Raw genomic sequence first — 20,635 nt, 5'->3', positions numbered from 1 at the left:
CATCCCTGTCTCACCCCACAGCCCTGTGGAATGTTTTGTTGTTGTGGTTTTTTCCCATTTTAACTGTGCCCTTTTATGTTCAAGTCCTATCAGGCACCAGGGGATTAGACTCTTCAAATGAACCAAGTTATTCTTAAAAGAGAAGTACACAGACACAACTGTAGGACAGTTAAGCAGGGAGACTAACATTCATCCACTTGAAGCAGATTGTTGTTATTTCCCTGATGTATTATCTATGACTTATTATACCGGGGTAGAAGCCTAACTCTCTGGTAAACTACCTTATAAGGAGGTTTAGCTAGCCCAGGAGGTTGGGAGAGAGGAAGAGGGGAGAGAGCTGTTCCTTAAGGCTGCTGTTCATTCCTGTGTGTTTGTCTCTGCCATCTGTCTGTCTGTCTGTCTCTGTCTGTCTGTTGACTTGCAGAATGATTAGACTATCTTCTAGGGAGAAAGAGACTTGAATTTCCTTGCAGTAGAGACAATAAACCTAATGAATTCTCTCCAGCCGGTGGTCTGGTGATAACACAGTAGTTTGTTTCCTACTCATGATGTCATAGCACATAAAGGCCTGCTACTGCTACTGCTTTCAACACCTCTTAAAGCACAGAAGGCAGTAGAGTAGGTGTTGAGACGTTTTCTACCTAGTCCAATACTCTTCATCGTGCCATGCTTGTTTCGGACTCCTCAAAGGTTGTTGTTTTGTTTAGTCATTTAATGACTGTAATCATCATTTAGACTAGACTTGTTATTCACAGTCAGGCCGCTTGGCTAAACGTCAGTTTAGTGACACATTAATATGAAGATATGTATTGAGTTCCAGCACATCTTAACTCTAAAGCAGCGGTCATGTTATACAGAGCCATGATTACACGGCAGTCCTTTCCATCTCCATATAGTGAACAACAAACCTGGTTTTAGAAAGAGGAATAACACCTTTCCCCCGTGTGACCTACTTGTTGTGTGTACTGACATGTATCTGTAACAGATTGATACGCACACCCTTTTTTTAAAAAAGTTTATTTAACAAGCCAAGTCAGTTTAAGAACAAATTCTTATTTATAATGACGGCCTACCGGGGAACAGTGGGTTAACTGCCTTGTTCAGGTGTAGAATGACAGATTTTTACCTTGTCAGCTCGGGGTTTCGATCAAACAACCTTTCGGTTACTGGCCCAATGCTCTAACCACTAGGCTACCTGCTCTAACCACGAGACTACCTGCTCTAACCACTAGGCTACCTGCTTTAACCACTAGGCTACCTGCTCTAACCACTAGGCTACCTGCTCTAACCACTAGTCTACCTGTCTCTAACCACTAGGCTACCTGCTCTAGCCACTAGGCTACCTGCTCTAACCACTAGTCTACCTGCTCTAACCACTAGGCTACCTGCTCTAACCACTAGGCTACCTGCTCTAACCACTAGGCTACCTGTCTCTAACCACTAGGCTACCTACTCTAACCACTAGGCTACCTGTCTCTAACCACTAGGCTACCTGCTCTAACCACTAGGCTACCTGCTCTAACCACTAGGCTACCTGCTCTAACCACTAGGCTACCTGCTCTAACCACTAGAGTACCTGCTCTAACCACTAGACTACCTGCTCTAACCACTAGGCTACCTGCTCTAACCACTAGACTACCTGCCTCTAACCACTAGGCTACCTGCTCTAACCACTAGACTACCTGCTCTAACCACTAGACTACCTGCCTATAACCACTAGGCTACCTGCTCTAACCACTAGACTACCTGCTCTAACCACTAGACTACCTGCTCTAACCACTAGGCCACCTGCTGCCCTACATACAACCACATGTTATTATTCTTAATTTATTGTTACGCATTCTTTTTTATATCTGTAAAGTTATGTCTTTTTAGCTGTAGTATTATTTATATTATTATTATTTATAGTATTATTCCCAAAGATTGGAAAGATGCCACGGTCATCCCCCTCTTCAAAGGGGGTGACACTCTAGACCCAAACTGCTACAGACCTATATCTATCCTACCCTGCATCTCTAAGGTCTTCGACCATTTCGAATCGCACCGTACCTTCTCTGCTATGCAATCTGGTTTCAGAGCTGGTCATGGGTGCACCTCAGCCACCTCAAGGTCCTAAATGATATCATAACCGCCATCGATAAGAGACATTACTGTGCAGCCGTATTCATCGACCTGGCCAAGGCTTTCGACTCTGTCAATCACCACATTCTTATTGGCAGACTCGACAGCCTTGGTTTCTCAAATGATTGCCTCGCCTGGTTTACCAACTACTTCTCTGATAGAGTTCAGTGTGTCAAATCGGAGGGCCTGTTGTCCGGACCTCTGGCAGTCTCTATGGGGGTGCCACAGGGTTCAATCCTCGGGCCGACTCTCTTCTCTGTATACATCAATGATGTTGCTCTCGCTGCTGGTGATTCTCTGGTACACCTCTACGCAGACGACACCATTCTGTATACTTCTGGCCCCTCTTTGGACACTGCGTTAACCTCTAGCGTCGAGCAATCCCGTATCCGGGAGCGTAATCATAGCCTCAAGCTCATTACCATAACGCAACGTTAACTATTCATGAAAATCGCAAATGAAATGAAATAAAAATATTGGCTCACAAGCTTAGCCTTTTGTTAACAACACTGTCATCTCAGATTTTCAAAATGTGCTTTTCAACCATAGCTACACAATAATTTGTGTAAGAGTATTGATAGCTAGCATAGCATTAAGCCTAGCATTCAGCAGGCAACATTTTCACAAAAACAAGAAAAGCATTCAAATAAAATCATTTACCTTTGAAGAACTTCGGATGTTTTCAATGAGGAGACTCTCAGTTAGATAGCAAATGTTCAGTTTTTCCAAAAATATTATTTGTGTAGGAGAAATCGCTCCGTTTTGTTCATCACGTTTGGCTAAGAAAAAAAACAGAAAATTCAGTCATTACAACGGCAAACTTTTTTCCAAATTAACTCCAGAATATCGACAGAAACATGGCAAACGTTGTTTAGAATCAATCCTCAAGGTGTTTTTCACATATCTATTTGATGATAAGTCATTCATGGCAGTTGTGTTTCTCCTCTGAAGCAAATGGAAAAATGCATGCAGGTGGAGATTACGCAATAATTGCAACGGAGGACACCAAGCGAGCACCTGGTAAATGTAGTCTCTTATGGTCAATCTTCCAATGATATGCCTACAAATACGTCACAATGCTGCAGACACCTTGGGGAAACGACAGAAAGTGTAAGCTCATTCCTGGCGCATTCACAGCCATATAAGGAGACATTGGAACACAGCGCCTTTAAAATCTGGGGCATTTCCTGTTTGAAATGTCATCTTGGTTTCGCCTGTAGCATCAGTTCTGTGGCACTCACAGATAATATCTTTGCAGATTTGGAAACGTCAGAGTGTTTTCTTTCCAAAGCTGTCAATTATATGCATAGTCGAGCATCTTTTCGTGACAAAATATCTTGTTTAAAACGGGAACGATTTTTTTATCCAAAAATTAAAAGAGCGCCCCCAATATCAAATAAGTTTTAACTAACCTCCAGATGAGCTTCAATGCCATACAACTCTCCTTCCTTGGCCTCCAACTGCTCTTAAACGCAGGGAAAACTAAATGCATGCTATTCAACCGATCCCTGCCCGCACCTGTCCGCCCGTCCAGCATCACTACTCTGGACGGCTCTGACTTAGAATACGTGGACAACTACAAATACCTAGGTTTCTGGTTAGACTGTAAACTCTCTTTCCAGACTCACAATAAGCATCTCCAATCCTAAATTAAATCTAGAATTGGCTTCCTATTTCGCAACAAAGCATCCTTCACTCATGCTGCCAAACATACCCTCATAAAACGGACCATCCTACCGATCCTCGACTTCGGTGATGTCATCTATAAAATAGCCTCCAACACTCTACTCAACAAACTGGATGCAGTCTATCACAGTGTCATCCGTTTTGTCACCAAAGCCCCATACACTACCCACCATTGCGACATGTACGCTCTCATTGGTTGGCCCTCGCTTCATACTCGTCGCCAAACCCACTGGCTACAGGTTATCTACAAGTCTCTGCTAGGTAAAGCCCCGTCTTATCTCAGCTCACTGGTCACCATAGCAGCACCCACTCGTAGCACGCGCTCCAGCAGGTATATCTCACTGGTCACCCCCAAAGCCAATTCCTCCTTTGGTCGTCTTTCCTTCCAGTTCTCTGCTGCCAATGACTGGAACGAACTGCAAAAATCTCTGAAGCTGGAGACTCATATCTCCCTCACTAGCTTTAAGCACAAGCTATCAGAGCAGCTCACAGATCACTGCACCTGTACATAGCCCATCAGTAAACAGCCCATCTATCTACCTACCTCATCCCCATACAGTATTTATCTTGCTCCTTTGCACCCCAGTATCTCTACTTGCACATTCTTCCACTGCAAATCTACCATTCGTTATATTCTATTTACGTCGCCACCATGGCCTTTTTTTGCCTTTACCTCACATTGCTCACATTGTATATAGACTTGTTTTTTCTACTGTATTATTGACTGTATGTTTGTTTTACTCCATGTGTAACTCTGTGTTGATGTATATGTCGAATTGCTATGCTTTATCTTGGCCAGGTCGCAGTTGCAAATGAGAACTTGTTCTCGACTAGTCTACCTGGTTAAATAAAGGTGAAATTAAACATTTAAAATAAATATATATATATATATATATATACACAGTGAATTCAGAAAGTATTCAGACCCCTCAATTTTCCCACATTTTTGTTACGTTATTCTAAAATGGATTCATTTTAGGTCATTTTAGGTCAAGGGAATTGTCCGTAGAGCTCGGAGACAGGATTGTCGAGGGATCTGGGGAAGGGTACAAAGAAAATACAATTCTGCAGCTTTTAAGGTCCCCAAGAACACAGTTGGCCTCTATCATTCTTCAATGGAAAAAGGTTTTGGAACCACCAAGACTCTTCCTAGAGCTGGCAGCCCGGCCAAACCGAGCAATCAGGGGACAAGGACCTTGGTCAGGGAGGTGACCAAGAACCCGATGGTCACTCTGACAGAGCTCCAGAGTTCCTCTGTGAAGATGGGAGAACCTTCTAGAAGGACAACCATCTCTGCAGCACTCCACTATTTAATCAATTTTAGAATAAGGCTGTAACTTAACAAAATGTTGAAAAAGTCAAGGGGTCTGAATATTTTCCGTAGGCATTGTATGTCGGTAAATTGGGGATCCTAATTCTAAAAAATATAACATTAAATTAGGCCTCTTCAACAAATAAGTAATTGATCTCTGCAGCTTGTTGTTGTTCTGGTTTTCCCCCCGAGAGATTAGAGAATAAGATTGAGTTGGAACCTGGGAGAGCATCAGTTAACAGACAAACAAACCAGCACACAGCCAGAGCAGAAAAGGCTGTAGAAACGTAAAACAAACAGAGGAACTCAGACAGAATGGGAACAGTAGTTTCTTTTCCTCTCTGTCTCTCTCTCTCTCTCTGTCTCTCTCACTCTCTCTCTCGCGCGCTCCTCGCGCTCTCTCTCTCTCTCTCTCGCTCGCTCTCTCTCTGTCTCTTTCTCTCTCTCTCTCTCTCTCGCTCTCTCGTTCTCTCTCCCTCTCTCTCGCTCTCTCTCTCGCGCTCTCTCTCTCTCGCGCTCTCTCGCTCTGCTCTCTCTCTCTCTCTCTCGCTCTCTCTAGGACTGAAGATAGTCCGATCCTGTCTATTGACTTCAGACGAGATGCCCTACGGCCATACTTGACAAACTGTCCCATCTCTCCCTGTTGTACTAAATGCCATCCTACCACAGAAACCTGCAAGTCACTCAAAGACAAGTCCAAGCTGCTGAAAATACACACAGTCTGTCTGTGATGCTAATTTACCGTTGGCATGATTTTCATTTGTGCAGGTGGTAGAATATCAGTTAAGACTTGCAGGATTTGGGTTGATCTGTTCTTGCTTCTCATCAGATTTTAGCTGCAGGGTGTGTGTGTGTGTGTGTGTGTGTGTGTGTGTGTGTGTGTGTGTGTGTGTGTGTGTGTGTGTGTGTGTGTGTGTGTGTGTGTGTGTGTGTGTGTGTGTGTGTGTGTGTGTGTGTGTGTGTGTGTGTGTGTGTGTGTGTGTGTGTGTGTTAAAAGCAGTGAGTGTGTACTGGCGGCACACATTCGGAGAAGTAATGCTGTCTTCCTCATACTGTGATGGGAACACACACACACACGCCCATCTCACACTGACACACACACACACACACGCCCATCTCACACTGACACACACACACACGGCATGGTACAGCACCAGGACAGATGGAGTATGTGATCAGATGTCAGTGAACTCCTGGGCTCGACGGCTCATCCTGTCTTCATTGCGTGGCTTAGTGCTGCTGTCCTCTCCTGGCTCTGACTGGGATTAAAACTCGCTGGATAAATTGTCCTCTCCTGGCTCTGACTGGGATTAAAACTCGCTGGATAAATTGTCCTCTCCTGGCTCTGACTGGGATTAAAACTCGCTGGATAAATTGTCCTCTCCTGGCTCTGACTGGGATTAAAACTCGCTGGATAAATTGTCCTCTCCTGGCTCTGACTGGGATTAAAACTCGCTGGATAAATTGTCCTCTCCTGGCTCTGACTGGGATTAAAACTCGCTGGATAAACTGTCCTCTCCTGGCTCTGACTGGGATTAAAACTCGCTGGATAAATTGTCCTCTCCTGGCTCTGACTGGGATTAAAACTCGCTGGATAACTTGTCCTCTCCTGGCTCTGACTGGGATTAAAACTCACTGGATAAATTGTCCTCTCCTGGCTCTGACTGGGATTAAAACTTGCTGGATAAACTGTCCTCTCCTGGCTCTGACTGGGATTAAAACTCGCTGGATAAATTGTCCTCTCCTGGCTCTGACTGGGATTAAAACTCGCTGGATAAATTGTCCTCTCCTGGCTCTGACTGGGATTAAAACTCGCTGGATAAATTGTCCTTTCCTGGCTCTGACTGGGATTAAAACTCGCTGGATAAACTGTCCTCTCCTGGCTCTGACTGGGATTAAAACTCGCTGGATAAATTGTCCTCTCCTGGCTCTGACTGGGATTAAAACTCGCTGGATAAATTGTCCTCTCCTGGCTCTGACTGGGATTAAAACTCGCTGGATAAACTGTCCTCTCCTGGCTCTGACTGGGATTAAAACTCGCTGGATAAATTGTCCTCTCCTGGCTCTGACTGGGATTAAAACTCGCTGGATAAATTGTCCTTTCCTGACTCTGACTGGGATTAAAACTCGCTGGATAAGTGACAACTCTGTTCAAGGTCCAATGCAGCCATTTTTACCTCAATATCAAATCGTTTTAAACAACCTAACAAAGAAATAGCTTCTTAGTAAAGAGCAGTTTCTCAAGCAAGAATGTTGCTAGGACTGTCTGGGAGTGGTTTGAGTTGGGGGGAGGGGAAAACTGAAAACTAGCTGTTATTGGCAGAGAGGTTTGGAACTCTCTTTTCTTATTGGTCTATAAACTAAATACCTCATGTTGCTAGGACTGTCTGGGAGTGGTTTGAGTTGGGGGGAGGGGAAAACTGAAAACTAACTGTTATTGGCAGAGAGGTTTGGAACTCTCTTTTCTTATTGGTCTATAAACTAAATACCTCATGTTGCTAGGACTGTCTGGGAGTGGTTTGAGTTGGGGAGGGGAAAACTGAAAACTAACTGTTATTGGCAGAGAGGTTTGGAACTCTCTTTTCTTATTGGTCTATAAACTAAATACCTCATGTTGCTAGGACTGTCTGGGAGTGGTCTGAGTGGGGGAGGGGAAAACTGAAAACTAGCTGTTATTGGCAGAGAGGTTTGGAACTCTCTTTTCTTATTGGTCTATAAACTAAATACCTCATGGTGATGTCACCATGGAAAGGCCAAAACTCCGTCCCACCAAAACAGGCTGAAATTTCAGGCAATTATCTTCATGTTCACAGTATTCATCTAACCTCATAGTGTGGACATATACAGTGTGTGTGTGTGTGTGTGTGTGTGTGTGTGTGTGTGTGTGTGTGCGTGTGTGCGTGCGTGCGTGCGTGCATATGTGTGTGTGTGTATATATGAAAATTACGTTTTTGACAGCACTAGTTACTCTATCGGGCCTTTCTTTCACAACACACCAATTATTTAGGGGAACACATGAAAGGAAGATATTGAACAGAAGAGGATGAGTCCTCTGAGACATTTTAGTCGACAACAGAGTAACACCGTGGTAACTCAAACTAACTATATTCCTGTTTTCAGGTGTGGATGTTGCAGTCTCACCATTTAGGACTAGCTTTGATAGTGAATGAATTGCACTGAGAGAAACAGAAATATAATCCTTCCGTGAGATGTCTTGGTAGGGGGGGGGTTCTTCCATCCTCTCGGCTCAGATCTCGGTACAGGGTTCATCGACACGCGGCCCTCAGGCCATTAAGTGAAAACGGGGACCGGGTCCCAGCAGTAGGTCCCAGTCCCACCATCACAGAGACAGAGATACAGAGCTGTGTCTCCCCTCCACCTCCTCCTCTTCCTCTTTCCCTTCATCCTGCCGTCACGCAGAGACAGTACTAGTCCACCAGGCCTCCTCTTCGTCGTCGTGGGTTACGGCACACGGAGGGGGTGCCCTTGCCAGACGTAGAGACTCAGAGAGCAGTGACCAGCACAGCCTGCTTTCTGTCACCTCCGTAGTGAGAAAAAAGACTCAAATCACCAAGAATTTCCACTAATAATCAGAAATACACATGATGGTGTCTAAACGTAATCAAAGTATGAAATTATTGTGATTTTCAAATGCAATCTCTTTTTGGACCTAGTTGTGGTCAATTTGCAGCGTACAAATGATTATCATTGTTTTACGCCCCCCCCCCCGACCATTCACTCTTGACAAAAATGTAGTTGCCTTCTCCTTCCTTAAGATCAGATTGAACTGAGAAAGATAGGCGTCCTCTCCCCATCTCAGTGATTTTAATTCTCTCTCCTCTCTCCTCTCTGTCTCCTCCAGGATGTCCTCGACCGGTGGCCGTGGTGCACGGGGAGCTGGTGAACCAGACGGAGGTGAACCGAGGCTCCTTCCCTCCTGGTACCCTGCTGTCCTATAGCTGTGAGCCGGGCTACGCCCCCGATGGACCCGCCTCCATCACCTGTACCACCGCTGGGACATGGTCCCGCCTGCCTCTACGCTGCATCAGCACTAATGGTTAGCAACACACACACACACACTGTCATACGAACCAACTGGGGGAGCTATACGCAACACACACACACACACACACAGTCATACGAACCAACCGGGGGAGCTGTACGCAACACACACACACACACACACACACACACACACTGTCATACGAACCAACTGGGGGAGCTATACACAACACACACACACTGTCATACGAACCAACCGGGGGAGCTATACGCAACACACACACACACACTGTCATACGAACCAACCGGGGGAGCTATACGCAACACACACACACACAGTCATACGAACCAACCGGGGGAGCTATACGCAACACACACACACACACACACACACAGTCATACGAACCAACCGGGGGAGCTGTACGCAACACACACACACACACACACACACACACACACACACACACACACACACACACTGTCATACGAACCAACCGGGGGAGCTATACGCAACACACACACACACACACACAGTCATACGAACCAACCGGGGGAGCTGTACGCAACACACACACACACACACACACACACACACACACACACACACACACACACACACACACTGTCATACGAACCAACCGGGGGAGCTATACGCAACACACACACACACACACAGTCATACGAACCAACCGGGGGAGCTGTACGCAACACACACACACACAGTCATACGAACCAACCGGGGGAGCTGTACGCAACACACACACACACACACACACACACACACACACACACACTGTCATACGAACCAACCGGGGGAGCTATACGCAACACACACACACACACACAGTCATACGAACCAACCGGGGGAGCTGTACGCAACACACACACACACACAGTCATACGAACCAACCGGGGGAGCTATACGCAACACACACACACACACCAGTACTTGTCCTTCCTTATGCATCTTATTGGCTTTTTCTAATCTGCATTGATTTGAATACTTTTCTGACCTCTCTCCCTCCTTTCTCCCCTCCCCTCCCCCCTCCCCACTCCCCTCTCTCTCCCCTCCCTTCTCCCCCCCCCCTCCCCTCCTCTCTCTCCCTTCTCCCCCCCCTCCCCTCCTCTCTCTCCCCTCCACTCCCCTCCTCTCTCTCCCCTCCCCTCCTCTCTCCCCTCCTCTCTCTCCTCTCTCCCCTCCTCTCTCTCCCCTCCCCCCTCCTCTCTCTCCCTTCTCTCTCCTCTCTCCCCTCCTCTCTCTCCCCTCCCCCCTCCTCTCTCTCCCCTCCCCCTCCTCTCTCTCCCTTCTCTCTCCTCTCTCCCTTCTCTCCCCTCTCCCCTCCCCTCCCTCCTCTCCCCTCTCCCCTCCCCTCCCTCCTCTCTCTCCCCCCAGTGTGCCCCCCTCCCACGGAGCCAGAGAACGGAGGGTACAGGTGCCACCCGTCTCCCTGCCACCACCTCACCCAGAAGACCGTGATAGAGTACTTCTGTGACGAGGGCTACGCTCTGAAGGGGGACCTCAAGTTCCTGACCTGTCAGAATGGGGAGTGGGACGTACCCATGCAGATCACCTGCCGCCTCAGCCCAGGTAAGTCCCAGAGTAACCTCCCGTCTCACCTGTTGTAACGGATTGACTGGGAGGCCATTATTAAAAATAAATAAAAAACTATTACATTTCAAACCCAATTGACAAAAGAATCCAAAAAGTATTCTGTCTCTCTCTCTCTCTCTCCTCAGATAAGGAGCCGCGGTCTCCGTTGGCGATGCCGACTCTGTCCATCGTAGCGGCCACAGCCTCCTCTGTGGCCCTCCTGTTGCTGCTGGTGGTGCTGTTTGTTCTGCTGCAGCCCAAACTCAAGTCCTTCCACCACAGCAGGTCACACACACACCTTCAATACATTTACATGAACACACACACACACACACGTCTTCAGAGTATTTACAAGAAGACACACACCTTTACCTGTGTGTGTATTTTGCTGCCATTTTGGGCTGATCAGATCCATTTTGGTGAAGATGAAATGTACCTGGTTCTACAAGTTAACAGCAGATGAAAACAGTGTCAAACTGAAAGCTGCATTAGGTTCAACAGTTAACTAACAGGTGTGTCTGTCAGGGGGGGGGGGCAGTTAACTAACAGGTGTGTATGTGGCTACCAGACTTACTGTCTCTGGTTCTGTGATTTACAACAGTTAACTAACAGGTGTCTATGTGGCTACCAGACTTACTGTCTCTGGTTCTGTGATTTACAACAGTTAACTAACAGGTGTCTATGTGGCTACCAGACTTACTGTCTCTGGTTCTGTGATTTACAACAGTTAACTAACAGGTGTCTATGTGGCTACCAGACTTACTGTCTCTGGTTCTGTGATTTACAACAGTTAACTAACAGGTGTCTATGTGGCTACCAGACTTACTGTCTCTGGTTCTGTGATTTACAACAGTTAACTAACAGGTGTCTATGTGGCTACCAGACTTACTGTCTCTGGTTCTGTGATTTACAACAGTTAACTAACAGGTGTCTATGTGGCTACCAGACTTACTGTCTCTGGTTCTGTGATTTACAACAGTTAACTAACAGGTGTGTATGTTGCTACCAGACTTACTGTCTCTGGTTCTGTGATTTACAACAGTTAACTAACAGGTGTCTATGTGGCTACCAGACTTACTGTCTCTGGTTCTGTGATTTACAACAGTTAACTAACAGGTGTCTATGTGGCTACCAGACTTACTGTCTCTGGTTCTGTGATTTACAACAGTTAACTAACAGGTGTCTATGTGGCTACCAGACTTACTGTCTCTGGTTCTGTGATTTACAACAGTTAACTAACAGGTGTCTATGTGGCTACCAGACTTACTGTCTCTGGTTCTGTGATTTACAACAGTTAACTAACAGGTGTCTATGTGGCTACCAGACTTACTGTCTCTGGTTCTGTGATTTACAGCAGTTAACTAACAGGTGTCTATGTGGCTACCAGACTTACTGTCTCTGGTTCTGTGATTTACAACAGTTAACTAACAGGTGTCTATGTGGCTACCAGACTTACTGTCTCTGGTTCTGTGATTTACAACAGTTAACTAACAGGTGTCTATGTGGCTACCAGACTTACTGTCTGTCTCTGGTTCTGTGATTTACAACAGTTAACTAACAGGTGTCTATGTGGCTACCAGACTTACTGTCTCTGGTTCTGTGATTTACAACAGTTAACTAACAGGTGTCTATGTGGCTACCAGACTTACTGTCTCTGGTTCTGTGATTTACAACAGTTAACTAACAGGTGTCTATGTGGCTACCAGACTTACTGTCTCTGGTTCTGTGATTTACAACAGTTAACTAACAGGTGTCTATGTGGCTACCAGACTTACTGTCTCTGGTTCTGTGATTTACAACAGTTAACTAACAGGTGTCTATGTGGCTACCAGACTTACTGTCTCTGGTTCTGTGATTTACAACAGTTAACTAACAGGTGTCTATGTGGCTACCAGACTTACTGTCTCTGGTTCTGTGATTTACAACAGTTAACTAACAGGTGTGTATGTTGCTACCAGACTTACTGTCTCTGGTTCTGTGATTTACAACAGTTAACTAACAGGTGTCTATGTGGCTACCAGACTTACTGTCTCTGGTTCTGTGATTTACAACAGTTAACTAACAGGTGTCTATGTGGCTACCAGACTTACTGTCTCTGGTTCTGTGATTTACAACAGTTAACTAACAGGTGTCTATGTGGCTACCAGACTTACTGTCTCTGGTTCTGTGATTTACAACAGTTAACTAACAGGTGTCTATGTGGCTACCAGACTTACTGTCTCTGGTTCTGTGATTTACAACAGTTAACTAACAGGTGTCTATGTGGCTACCAGACTTACTGTCTCTGGTTCTGTGATTTACAGCAGTTAACTAACAGGTGTCTATGTGGCTACCAGACTTACTGTCTCTGGTTCTGTGATTTACAACAGTTAACTAACAGGTGTCTATGTGGCTACCAGACTTACTGTCTCTGGTTCTGTGATTTACAACAGTTAACTAACAGGTGTCTATGTGGCTACCAGACTTACTGTCTGTCTCTGGTTCTGTGATTTACAACAGTTAACTAACAGGTGTCTATGTGGCTACCAGACTTACTGTCTCTGGTTCTGTGATTTACAACAGTTAACTAACAGGTGTCTATGTGGCTACCAGACTTACTGTCTCTGGTTCTGTGATTTACAACAGTTAACTAACAGGTGTCTATGTGGCTACCAGACTTACTGTCTCTGGTTCTGTGATTTACAACAGTTAACTAACAGGTGTCTATGTGGCTACCAGACTTACTGTCTCTGGTTCTGTGATTTACAACAGTTAACTAACAGGTGTCTATGTGGCTACCAGACTTACTGTCTCTGGTTCTGTGATTTACAACAGTTAACTAACAGGTGTCTATGTGGCTACCAGACTTACTGTCTCTGGTTCTGTGATTTACAACAGTTAACTAACAGGTGTCTATGTGGCTACCAGACTTACTGTCTCTGGTTCTGTGATTTACAACAGTTAACTAACAGGTGTCTATGTGGCTACCAGACTTACTGTCTCTGGTTCTGTGATTTACAACAGTTAACTAACAGGTGTCTATGTGGCTACCAGACTTACTGTCTCTGGTTCTGTGATTTACAACAGTTAACTAACAGGTGTCTATGTGGCTACCAGACTTACTGTCTCTGGTTCTGTGATTTACAACAGTTAACTAACAGGTGTGTATGTGGCTACCAGACTTACTGTCTCTGGTTCTGTGATTTACAACAGTTAACTAACAGGTGTCTATGTGGCTACCAGACTTACTGTCTCTGGTTCTGTGATTTACAACAGTTAACTAACAGGTGTCTATGTGGCTACCAGACTTACTGTCTCTGGTTCTGTGATTTACAACAGTTAACTAACAGGTGTGTATGTGGCTACCAGACTTACTGTCTCTGGTTCTGTGATTTACAGCAGTTAACTAACAGGTGTCTATGTGGCTACCAGACTTACTGTCTCTGGTTCTGTGATTTACAACAGTTAACTAACAGGTGTCTATGTGGCTACCAGACTTACTGTCTGTCTCTGGTTCTGTGATTTACAACAGTTAACTAACAGGTGTCTATGTGGCTACCAGACTTACTGTCTCTGGTTCTGTGATTTACAACAGTTAACTAACAGGTGTCTATGTGGCTACCAGACTTACTGTCTCTGGTTCTGTGATTTACAACAGTTAACTAACAGGTGTCTATGTGGCTACCAGACTTACTGTCTCTGGTTCTGTGATTTACAACAGTTAACTAACAGGTGTCTATGTGGCTACCAGACTTACTGTCTCTGGTTCTGTGATTTACAACAGTTAACTAACAGGTGTCTATGTGGCTACCAGACTTACTGTCTCTGGTTCTGTGATTTACAACAGTTAACTAACAGGTGTGTATGTCGCTCTGTTGATTGTGTTGTCAGGCCTGGAGGGGCTGTAGGGCCTGGGGGGCTGTGAGGCCTGGGGGGGCTGTGAGGCCTGGGGGGGCTGTGAGGCCTGGGGGGGGCTGTGAGGCCTGGGGGGGGCTGTGAGGCCTGGGGGGATGTGAGGCCTGGGATGGGGCTGTGAGGCCTGGGGGGGCTGTGAGGCCTGGGGGGGCTGTGAGGCCTGGGGGGGACTGTGAGGCCTGGGGGGGGGGGGGGGGGTGTGAGGCCTGGGGGGGGCTGTGAGCCCTTGGGGGGGCTGTGAGCCCTTGGGGGGATGTGAGGCCTGGGGGGTGTGTGAGGCCTTGGGGGTGGGGGGGGGGCTGTGAGGCCTGGGGGGCTGTGAGAATTGGGGGGTAGTGAGGCCTGGGGTGGGCTGTGAGGCCTGGGGGCTGTGAGGCCTTGGGGGGGCTGTGAGCCCTTGGGGGGGCTGTGAGGCCTGGGGGGGCTGTGAGGCCTGGGGGGATGTGAGGCCTGGGGGGGGCTGTGAGGCCTTGGGGGGGCTGTGAGCCCTTGGGGGGGAGGGGCTGTGAGGCCTGGGGGGGGATGTGAGGCCTGGGGGGTGTGTGAGGTCTTGGGCGGGGGGGGGGGGGCTGTGAGGCCTGGGGGGCTGTGATAATTGGGGGGCAGTGAGGCCTGGGGTGGGCTGTGAGGCCTGGGGGCTGTGAGGCCTTGGGGGCTGTGAGGCCTGGGGGGGCCTGGGTGGGCTGTGAGGCCTGGGGGGCAGTGAGGCCTGGGGGGGCTGTGAGGCCTGGGGGCGCTGTGAGGCCTGGGGGTCTGTGAGGCCTGGGGGCTGTGAGGCCTGGGGGGCTGTGAGGCCTGGGGGGGCTGTGAGGCCTGGGGGGCTGTGAGGCCTTGGGGGCTGTGAGGCCTGGGGGGGCCTGGGTGCGCTGTGAGGCTTGGGGGGCTGTGAGGCCTGGGGGGCAGTGAGGCCTGGGGGGGCAGTGAGGCCTGGGGGGGGCTGTGAGGCCTGGGGGGCCTGGGTGGGCTGTGAGGCCTTGGAGCTGTGAGGCCTTGGGGGGGGCTGTGATGAGATCCAGAAGCACCTCTAGTCTACACATGTTAGGACACATCACACCACACCACCAGAAATATTGGTGGCAATATCCTAAATCTTTCTCCCCCTCTTCTCACTCGCGCTCTCCTTCCCTTCTTTCTAGTTCATTCTCTCCCCTCCCCTCTCCCCTCTTCTCTCCCCTTCCCTCCCTCCCTCTTTCTCTCCCCTCTCCACTCTTTCTCTCCCCTCTCCTCCCTCTTCTCTCCCCTTCCCTCTCCCCTCTTTCTCTCCCCTCTCTCTCTCCCCTCCCCTCTCCCCTCTTTCTCTCCCTCTCTCTCTCCCCTCCCCTCTCCCCTCTTTCTCTCCCCTCTCTCTCTCCCCTCCCCTCTCCCTTCTTTCTCCCCCTCTCTCTCCCCTCCCTCTCTTTCTCTCCCCTTCCCTCTCCCCTCTGTCTCTCCCTCTCTCTCTCCCCTCCCCTCTCCCCTCTTTCTCTCCCCTCTTTCTCTCCCCTTCCCTCTCCCCTCTTTCTCTCCCCCTCTCTCTCTCCCCTCCCCTCTCCCCTCTTTCTCTCCCCTCTCTCTCTCCCCTCCCCTCTCCCCTCTTTCTCTCCCCATTTTCTCTCCCCTTCCCCCTCTCTCTCTTTCTCCCCTCCCATCTTTCTCTCCCCTTCCCTCTCCCCTCTCTCTCTCTCTCTCTCTCTCTCTCCCCTCTCTCTCTCTCTCTCCCCTCTCTCCCCTCCCCTCTCCTCTCTCTCTCTCCCCTCCCTCTCCCCTCTCTCTCTCCCCTCCCCTCTCTCTCTCCTCTCTCTCTCCCCTCTTTCTCTCCCCTCTCTCTCTCCCCTCCCCTCTCTCTCTCTCCCCTCTCTCTCTCTCTCCGCTCTCTCTCTCCCCTATCTCCCCTCTCTCTCCCCTCCCCTCTCCCCTCTCTCTCCCTCCAGGCGTGAGCAGGGTGTCTCAGGCCAGCCAGCCTCTATCGTGGTGGAAGGGGTCCAGGTGGCCCTCCCCTCCTATGAGGAGGCTGTGTACGGCAGCGGAGCCTCTCTCCCCCCACCTCAAGAGTCCCGGGTTCAGATCGTCCTGTCTGAGGGGCCCCAGGGGGCCGAGGGCGGAGCAGAGGGACCAGGTCCCAGCAGTAGGTCCCAGTCCCACCATCACAGAGACAGAGCGAGAGATACAGAGCTGTGCCTCCCCTCCTCCTCTTCCTCCTTCCCTTCATCCTGCCGTCACGCAGAGACAGTACTAGTCCACCAGGCCTCCTCTTCGTCGTCGTGGGTTACGGCACACGGAGGGGGTGCCCTTGCCAGACGTAGAGACTCAGAGAACAGTGACCAGCACAGCCTGCTTTCTGTCACCTCCGTAGACGACTTCTCTGATGGTAGGTGGTGCCGTGTGTGTTTGTGTGTGTTTGTGTGTGTGTGTGTGTGTGTGTGTGTTCATGTCCTCAACTGTTGAAGGCTTAGTGTTTACATGGTTTACCTTTTGTAGTCCTGACTCTCATTCTACCTGCGTTTAAACATACTGTAGCCTGATGCTAGGATCTCTAACACTGATCTCACTCCTCCCTCTCTCTGTCTCGCTCCTCCCTCTCTCTGTCCTCGCTCCTCCCTCTCTCTGTCTCGCTCCTCTCTCTCTGTCTCGCTCCCTCTCTCTCTGTCTCGCTCCTCTCTCTCTGTCTCGCTCCTCTCTCTCTGTCTCGCTCCTCCCTCTCTCTCTGTCTCGCTCCTCTTTCTCTGTCTCGCTCCTCTCTCTGTGTCTCGCTCCTCTCTCTCTGTCTCACTCCTCTCTCTCTGTCTCGCTCCTCTCTCTCTGTCTCCTCCCTCTCTCTCTGTCTCCTCCCTCTCTCTCTCGCTCCTCCCTCTCTCTGTCTCCTCCCTCTCTCTCTGTCTCACTCCTCTCTCTCTGTCTCGCTCCTCTCTCTCTGTCTCCTCCCTCTCTCTCTCGCTCCTCCCTCTCTCTGTCTCGCTCCTCTCTCTCTGTCTCACTCCTCTCTCTCTGTCTCGCTCCTCTCTCTCTGTCTCCTCCCTCTCTCTCTGTCTCCTCCCTCTCTCTCTCGCTCCTCCCTCTCTCTGTCTCCTCCCTCTCTCTCTGTCTCACTCCTCTCTCTCTGTCTCGCTCCTCTCTCTCTGTCTCCTCCCTCTCTCTCTCGCTCCTCCCTCTCTCTGTCTCGCTCCTCCCTCTCTCTGTCTCGCTCCTCCCTCTCTCTGTCTCGCTCCTCCCTCTCTCTGTCTCGCTCCTCTCTCTGTCTCGCTCCTCTCTCTCTGTCTCGCTCCTCTCTCTCTGTCTCGCTCCTCTCTCTCTGTCTCGTTCCTCTCTCTCTGTCTCACTCCTCTCTATCTGTCTCCTCCCTCTCTCTCTCGCTCCTCCCTCTCTCTGTCTCGCTCCCCTCTCTCTGTCTCGCTCCTCTCTCTCTGTCTCGCTCCTCTCTCTCTGTCTCACTCCTCTCTCTCTGTCTCGCTCCTCTCTCTCTGTCTCCTCCCTCTCTCTCTCGCTCCTCCCTCTCTCTGTCTCCTCCCTCTCTCTCTGTCTCCTCCCTCTCTCTCTGTCTCCTCCCTCTCTCTCTGTCTCCTCCCTCTCTCTCTCGCTCCTCCCTCTCTCTCTGTCTCGCTCCTCTCTCTCTGTCTCTCTAGATATCCCCCTGTTAAAGGAAACCTGAAGCCCCTGCCAGCTGAGCAGGAAACTAAGGCTTCTACTGGGGCTTTCTAGCTGAACGATACCACCCTACCTTATGTCTGAACCACAGAACTACAGAATTACCCCGCGCAGCAAATACAGGAATCATGTCAAAGAAACTCAACTTCCCTCCCCCTCTACAAAGACGAGCAGAGTCCACTTCACCCCCATTTATTATCACCCACAGAACTTATACTGGACAAACCATGTCCACCCCCAGTATCCTCTACCCATGTCCTGGCTACCCCTTCTGCCATGATCTCTAAACTACTACCCGTGTGGAGAAAAGACGAGACTACCCTCTTTCTTTCTCACTGGGAACTGACGAGCCCTTAATTCCTCCTGTCCCCCTCAGTTTTAGAATGGACCTCAACACAGACAGACAGACAGACAGACAGACAGGCCTAGCTGCTTGACCCCAATCATCCACACTTCCCTCTAGGTCTAGCTGCTTGACCCCAATCATCCACACTTCCCTCTAGGCCTAACTTCCTGACCCCAATCATCCACACTTCCCTCTAGGCCTAGCTGCTTGACCCCAATCATCCACACTTCCCTCTAGGCCTAACTTCCTGACCCCAATCATCCACACTTCCCTCTAGGCCTAACTTCCTGACCCCAATCATCCACACTTCCCTCTAGGTCTAGCTGCTTGACCCCAATCATCCACACTTCCCTCTAGGCCTAACTTCCTGACCCCAATCATCCACACTTCCCTCTAGGCCTAACTTCCTGACCCCAATCATCCACACTTCCCTCTAGGTCTAGCTGCTTGACCCCAATCATCCACACTTCCCTCTAGACCTAACTTCCTGACCCCAATCATCCACACTTCCCTCTAGACCTAACTTCCTGACCCCAATCATCCACACTTCCCTCTAGGCCTAACTTTCTGACCCCAATCATCCACACTTCCCTCTAGGCCTAACTTCCTGACCCCAATCATCCACACTTCCCTCTAGGCCTAACTTCCTGACCCCAATCATCCACACTTCCCTCTAGGCCTAACTTCCTGACCCCAATCATCCACACTTCCCTCTAGACCTAACTTCCTGACCCCAATCATCCACACTTCCCTCTAGGCCTAACTTCCTGACCCCAATCATCCACACTTCCCTCTAGGCCTAGCTGCTTGACCCCAATCATCCACACTTCCCTCTAGGCCTAACTTCCTGACCCCAATCATCCACACTTCCCTCTAGGCCTAACTTCCTGACCCCAATCATCCACACTTCCCTCTAGGCCTAACTTCCTGACCCCAATCATCCACACTTCCCTCTAGACCTAACTTCCTGACCCCAATCATCCACACTTCCAAACGCTTTATCTCAAACCACAAGGCTAGTAGCTAACATAATAATGTTTTTATCGCTGCTGATGATGAAGATGATGATGAAGATTACTGTGGATACAGACTTGTGCATCTCCCTACTCTAATGGGGATAAGGAGCATCTCTCTTCAGTGAGGACTATCTTGGTTTGGGCCTTGGCCTGGTTCGCCGGCGTTCTCTCTGGTGATGTATCGACGACGTCCTGGGGGGGGGGGGGGGCCGGGGGCCCTGTCTGTCCACTCTGTATGAAGCCCCTCTTCCTTTCTCTGCTGTCACTCTCTGGTGTCTTCTTGGGTCAGCCAGCGCCACTTTCGTCTGAGGGGACCAGGAGTGACGCCGTCTGTCAGAAGACGATGCACGTAGGATGGAGGGAGGGAGGGAGGGAGCACATCACCAGACCAAGCACCTGCAGGGCTACAGACAGACTATCACTCTATCATGGTAGGATGGATGGAGGGAGGGAAGAAGCACATCACCAGACCAAGCACCTGCAGGGCTACAGACAGACTATCACTCTATCATGGTAGGATGGAGGGAGGGAGGGAGGGAGCACATCACCAGACCAAGCACCTGCAGGGCTACAGACAGACTATCACTCTATCATGGTAGGATGGATGGAGGGAGGGAAGAAGCACATCACCAGACCAAGCACCTGCAGGGCTACAGACAGACTATCACTCTATCATGGTAGGATGGAGGGAGGGAGGGAGGGAGCACATCACCAGACCAAGCACCTGCAGGGCTACAGACAGACTATCACTCTATCATGGTAGGATGGATGGAGGGAGGGAGCACATCACCAGACCAAGCACCTGCAGGGCTACAGACAGACTATCACTCTATCATGGTAGGATGGAGGGAGGGAGGGAGGGAGCACATCACCAGACCAAGCACCTGCAGGGCTACAGACAGACTATCACTCTATCATGGTAGGATGGATGGAGGGAGGGAAGAAGCACATCACCAGACCAAGCACCCGCAGGGCTACAGACAGACACTATCACTCTATCATGATAAAAATAAGATTAATGACACGCTTGCCTTTTCGTCACAACA

General features: G+C 49.2%; 1 protein-coding gene across 1 annotated transcript in view; it reads left to right on the top strand.

Annotated features, from left to right (window-relative positions):
* Positions 1-20,429, top strand: part of susd6 (sushi domain containing 6) — a 57,932-nt gene extending 37,503 nt beyond the window's left edge. The window contains exons 3-7 of the mRNA XM_036984651.2: positions 8,982-9,176; positions 10,515-10,709; positions 10,859-10,997; positions 16,517-16,953; positions 18,206-20,429. Of these exons, the coding sequence (XP_036840546.2) occupies positions 8,982-9,176; positions 10,515-10,709; positions 10,859-10,997; positions 16,517-16,953; positions 18,206-18,231 (992 nt within the window). The 3' untranslated portion in view covers positions 18,232-20,429. The remainder of the gene's footprint in view (positions 1-8,981; positions 9,177-10,514; positions 10,710-10,858; positions 10,998-16,516; positions 16,954-18,205) is intronic.
* Positions 20,430-20,635: the final 206 nt, after the last annotated feature.

Source organism: Oncorhynchus mykiss, chromosome 8, assembly GCF_057628025.1.
Source record: "Oncorhynchus mykiss isolate SJ-2025 chromosome 8, ASM5762802v1, whole genome shotgun sequence".
Lineage (NCBI taxonomy): Eukaryota > Metazoa > Chordata > Actinopteri > Salmoniformes > Salmonidae > Oncorhynchus > Oncorhynchus mykiss.
This window is presented reverse-complemented; position numbering and strand designations above follow the sequence as displayed.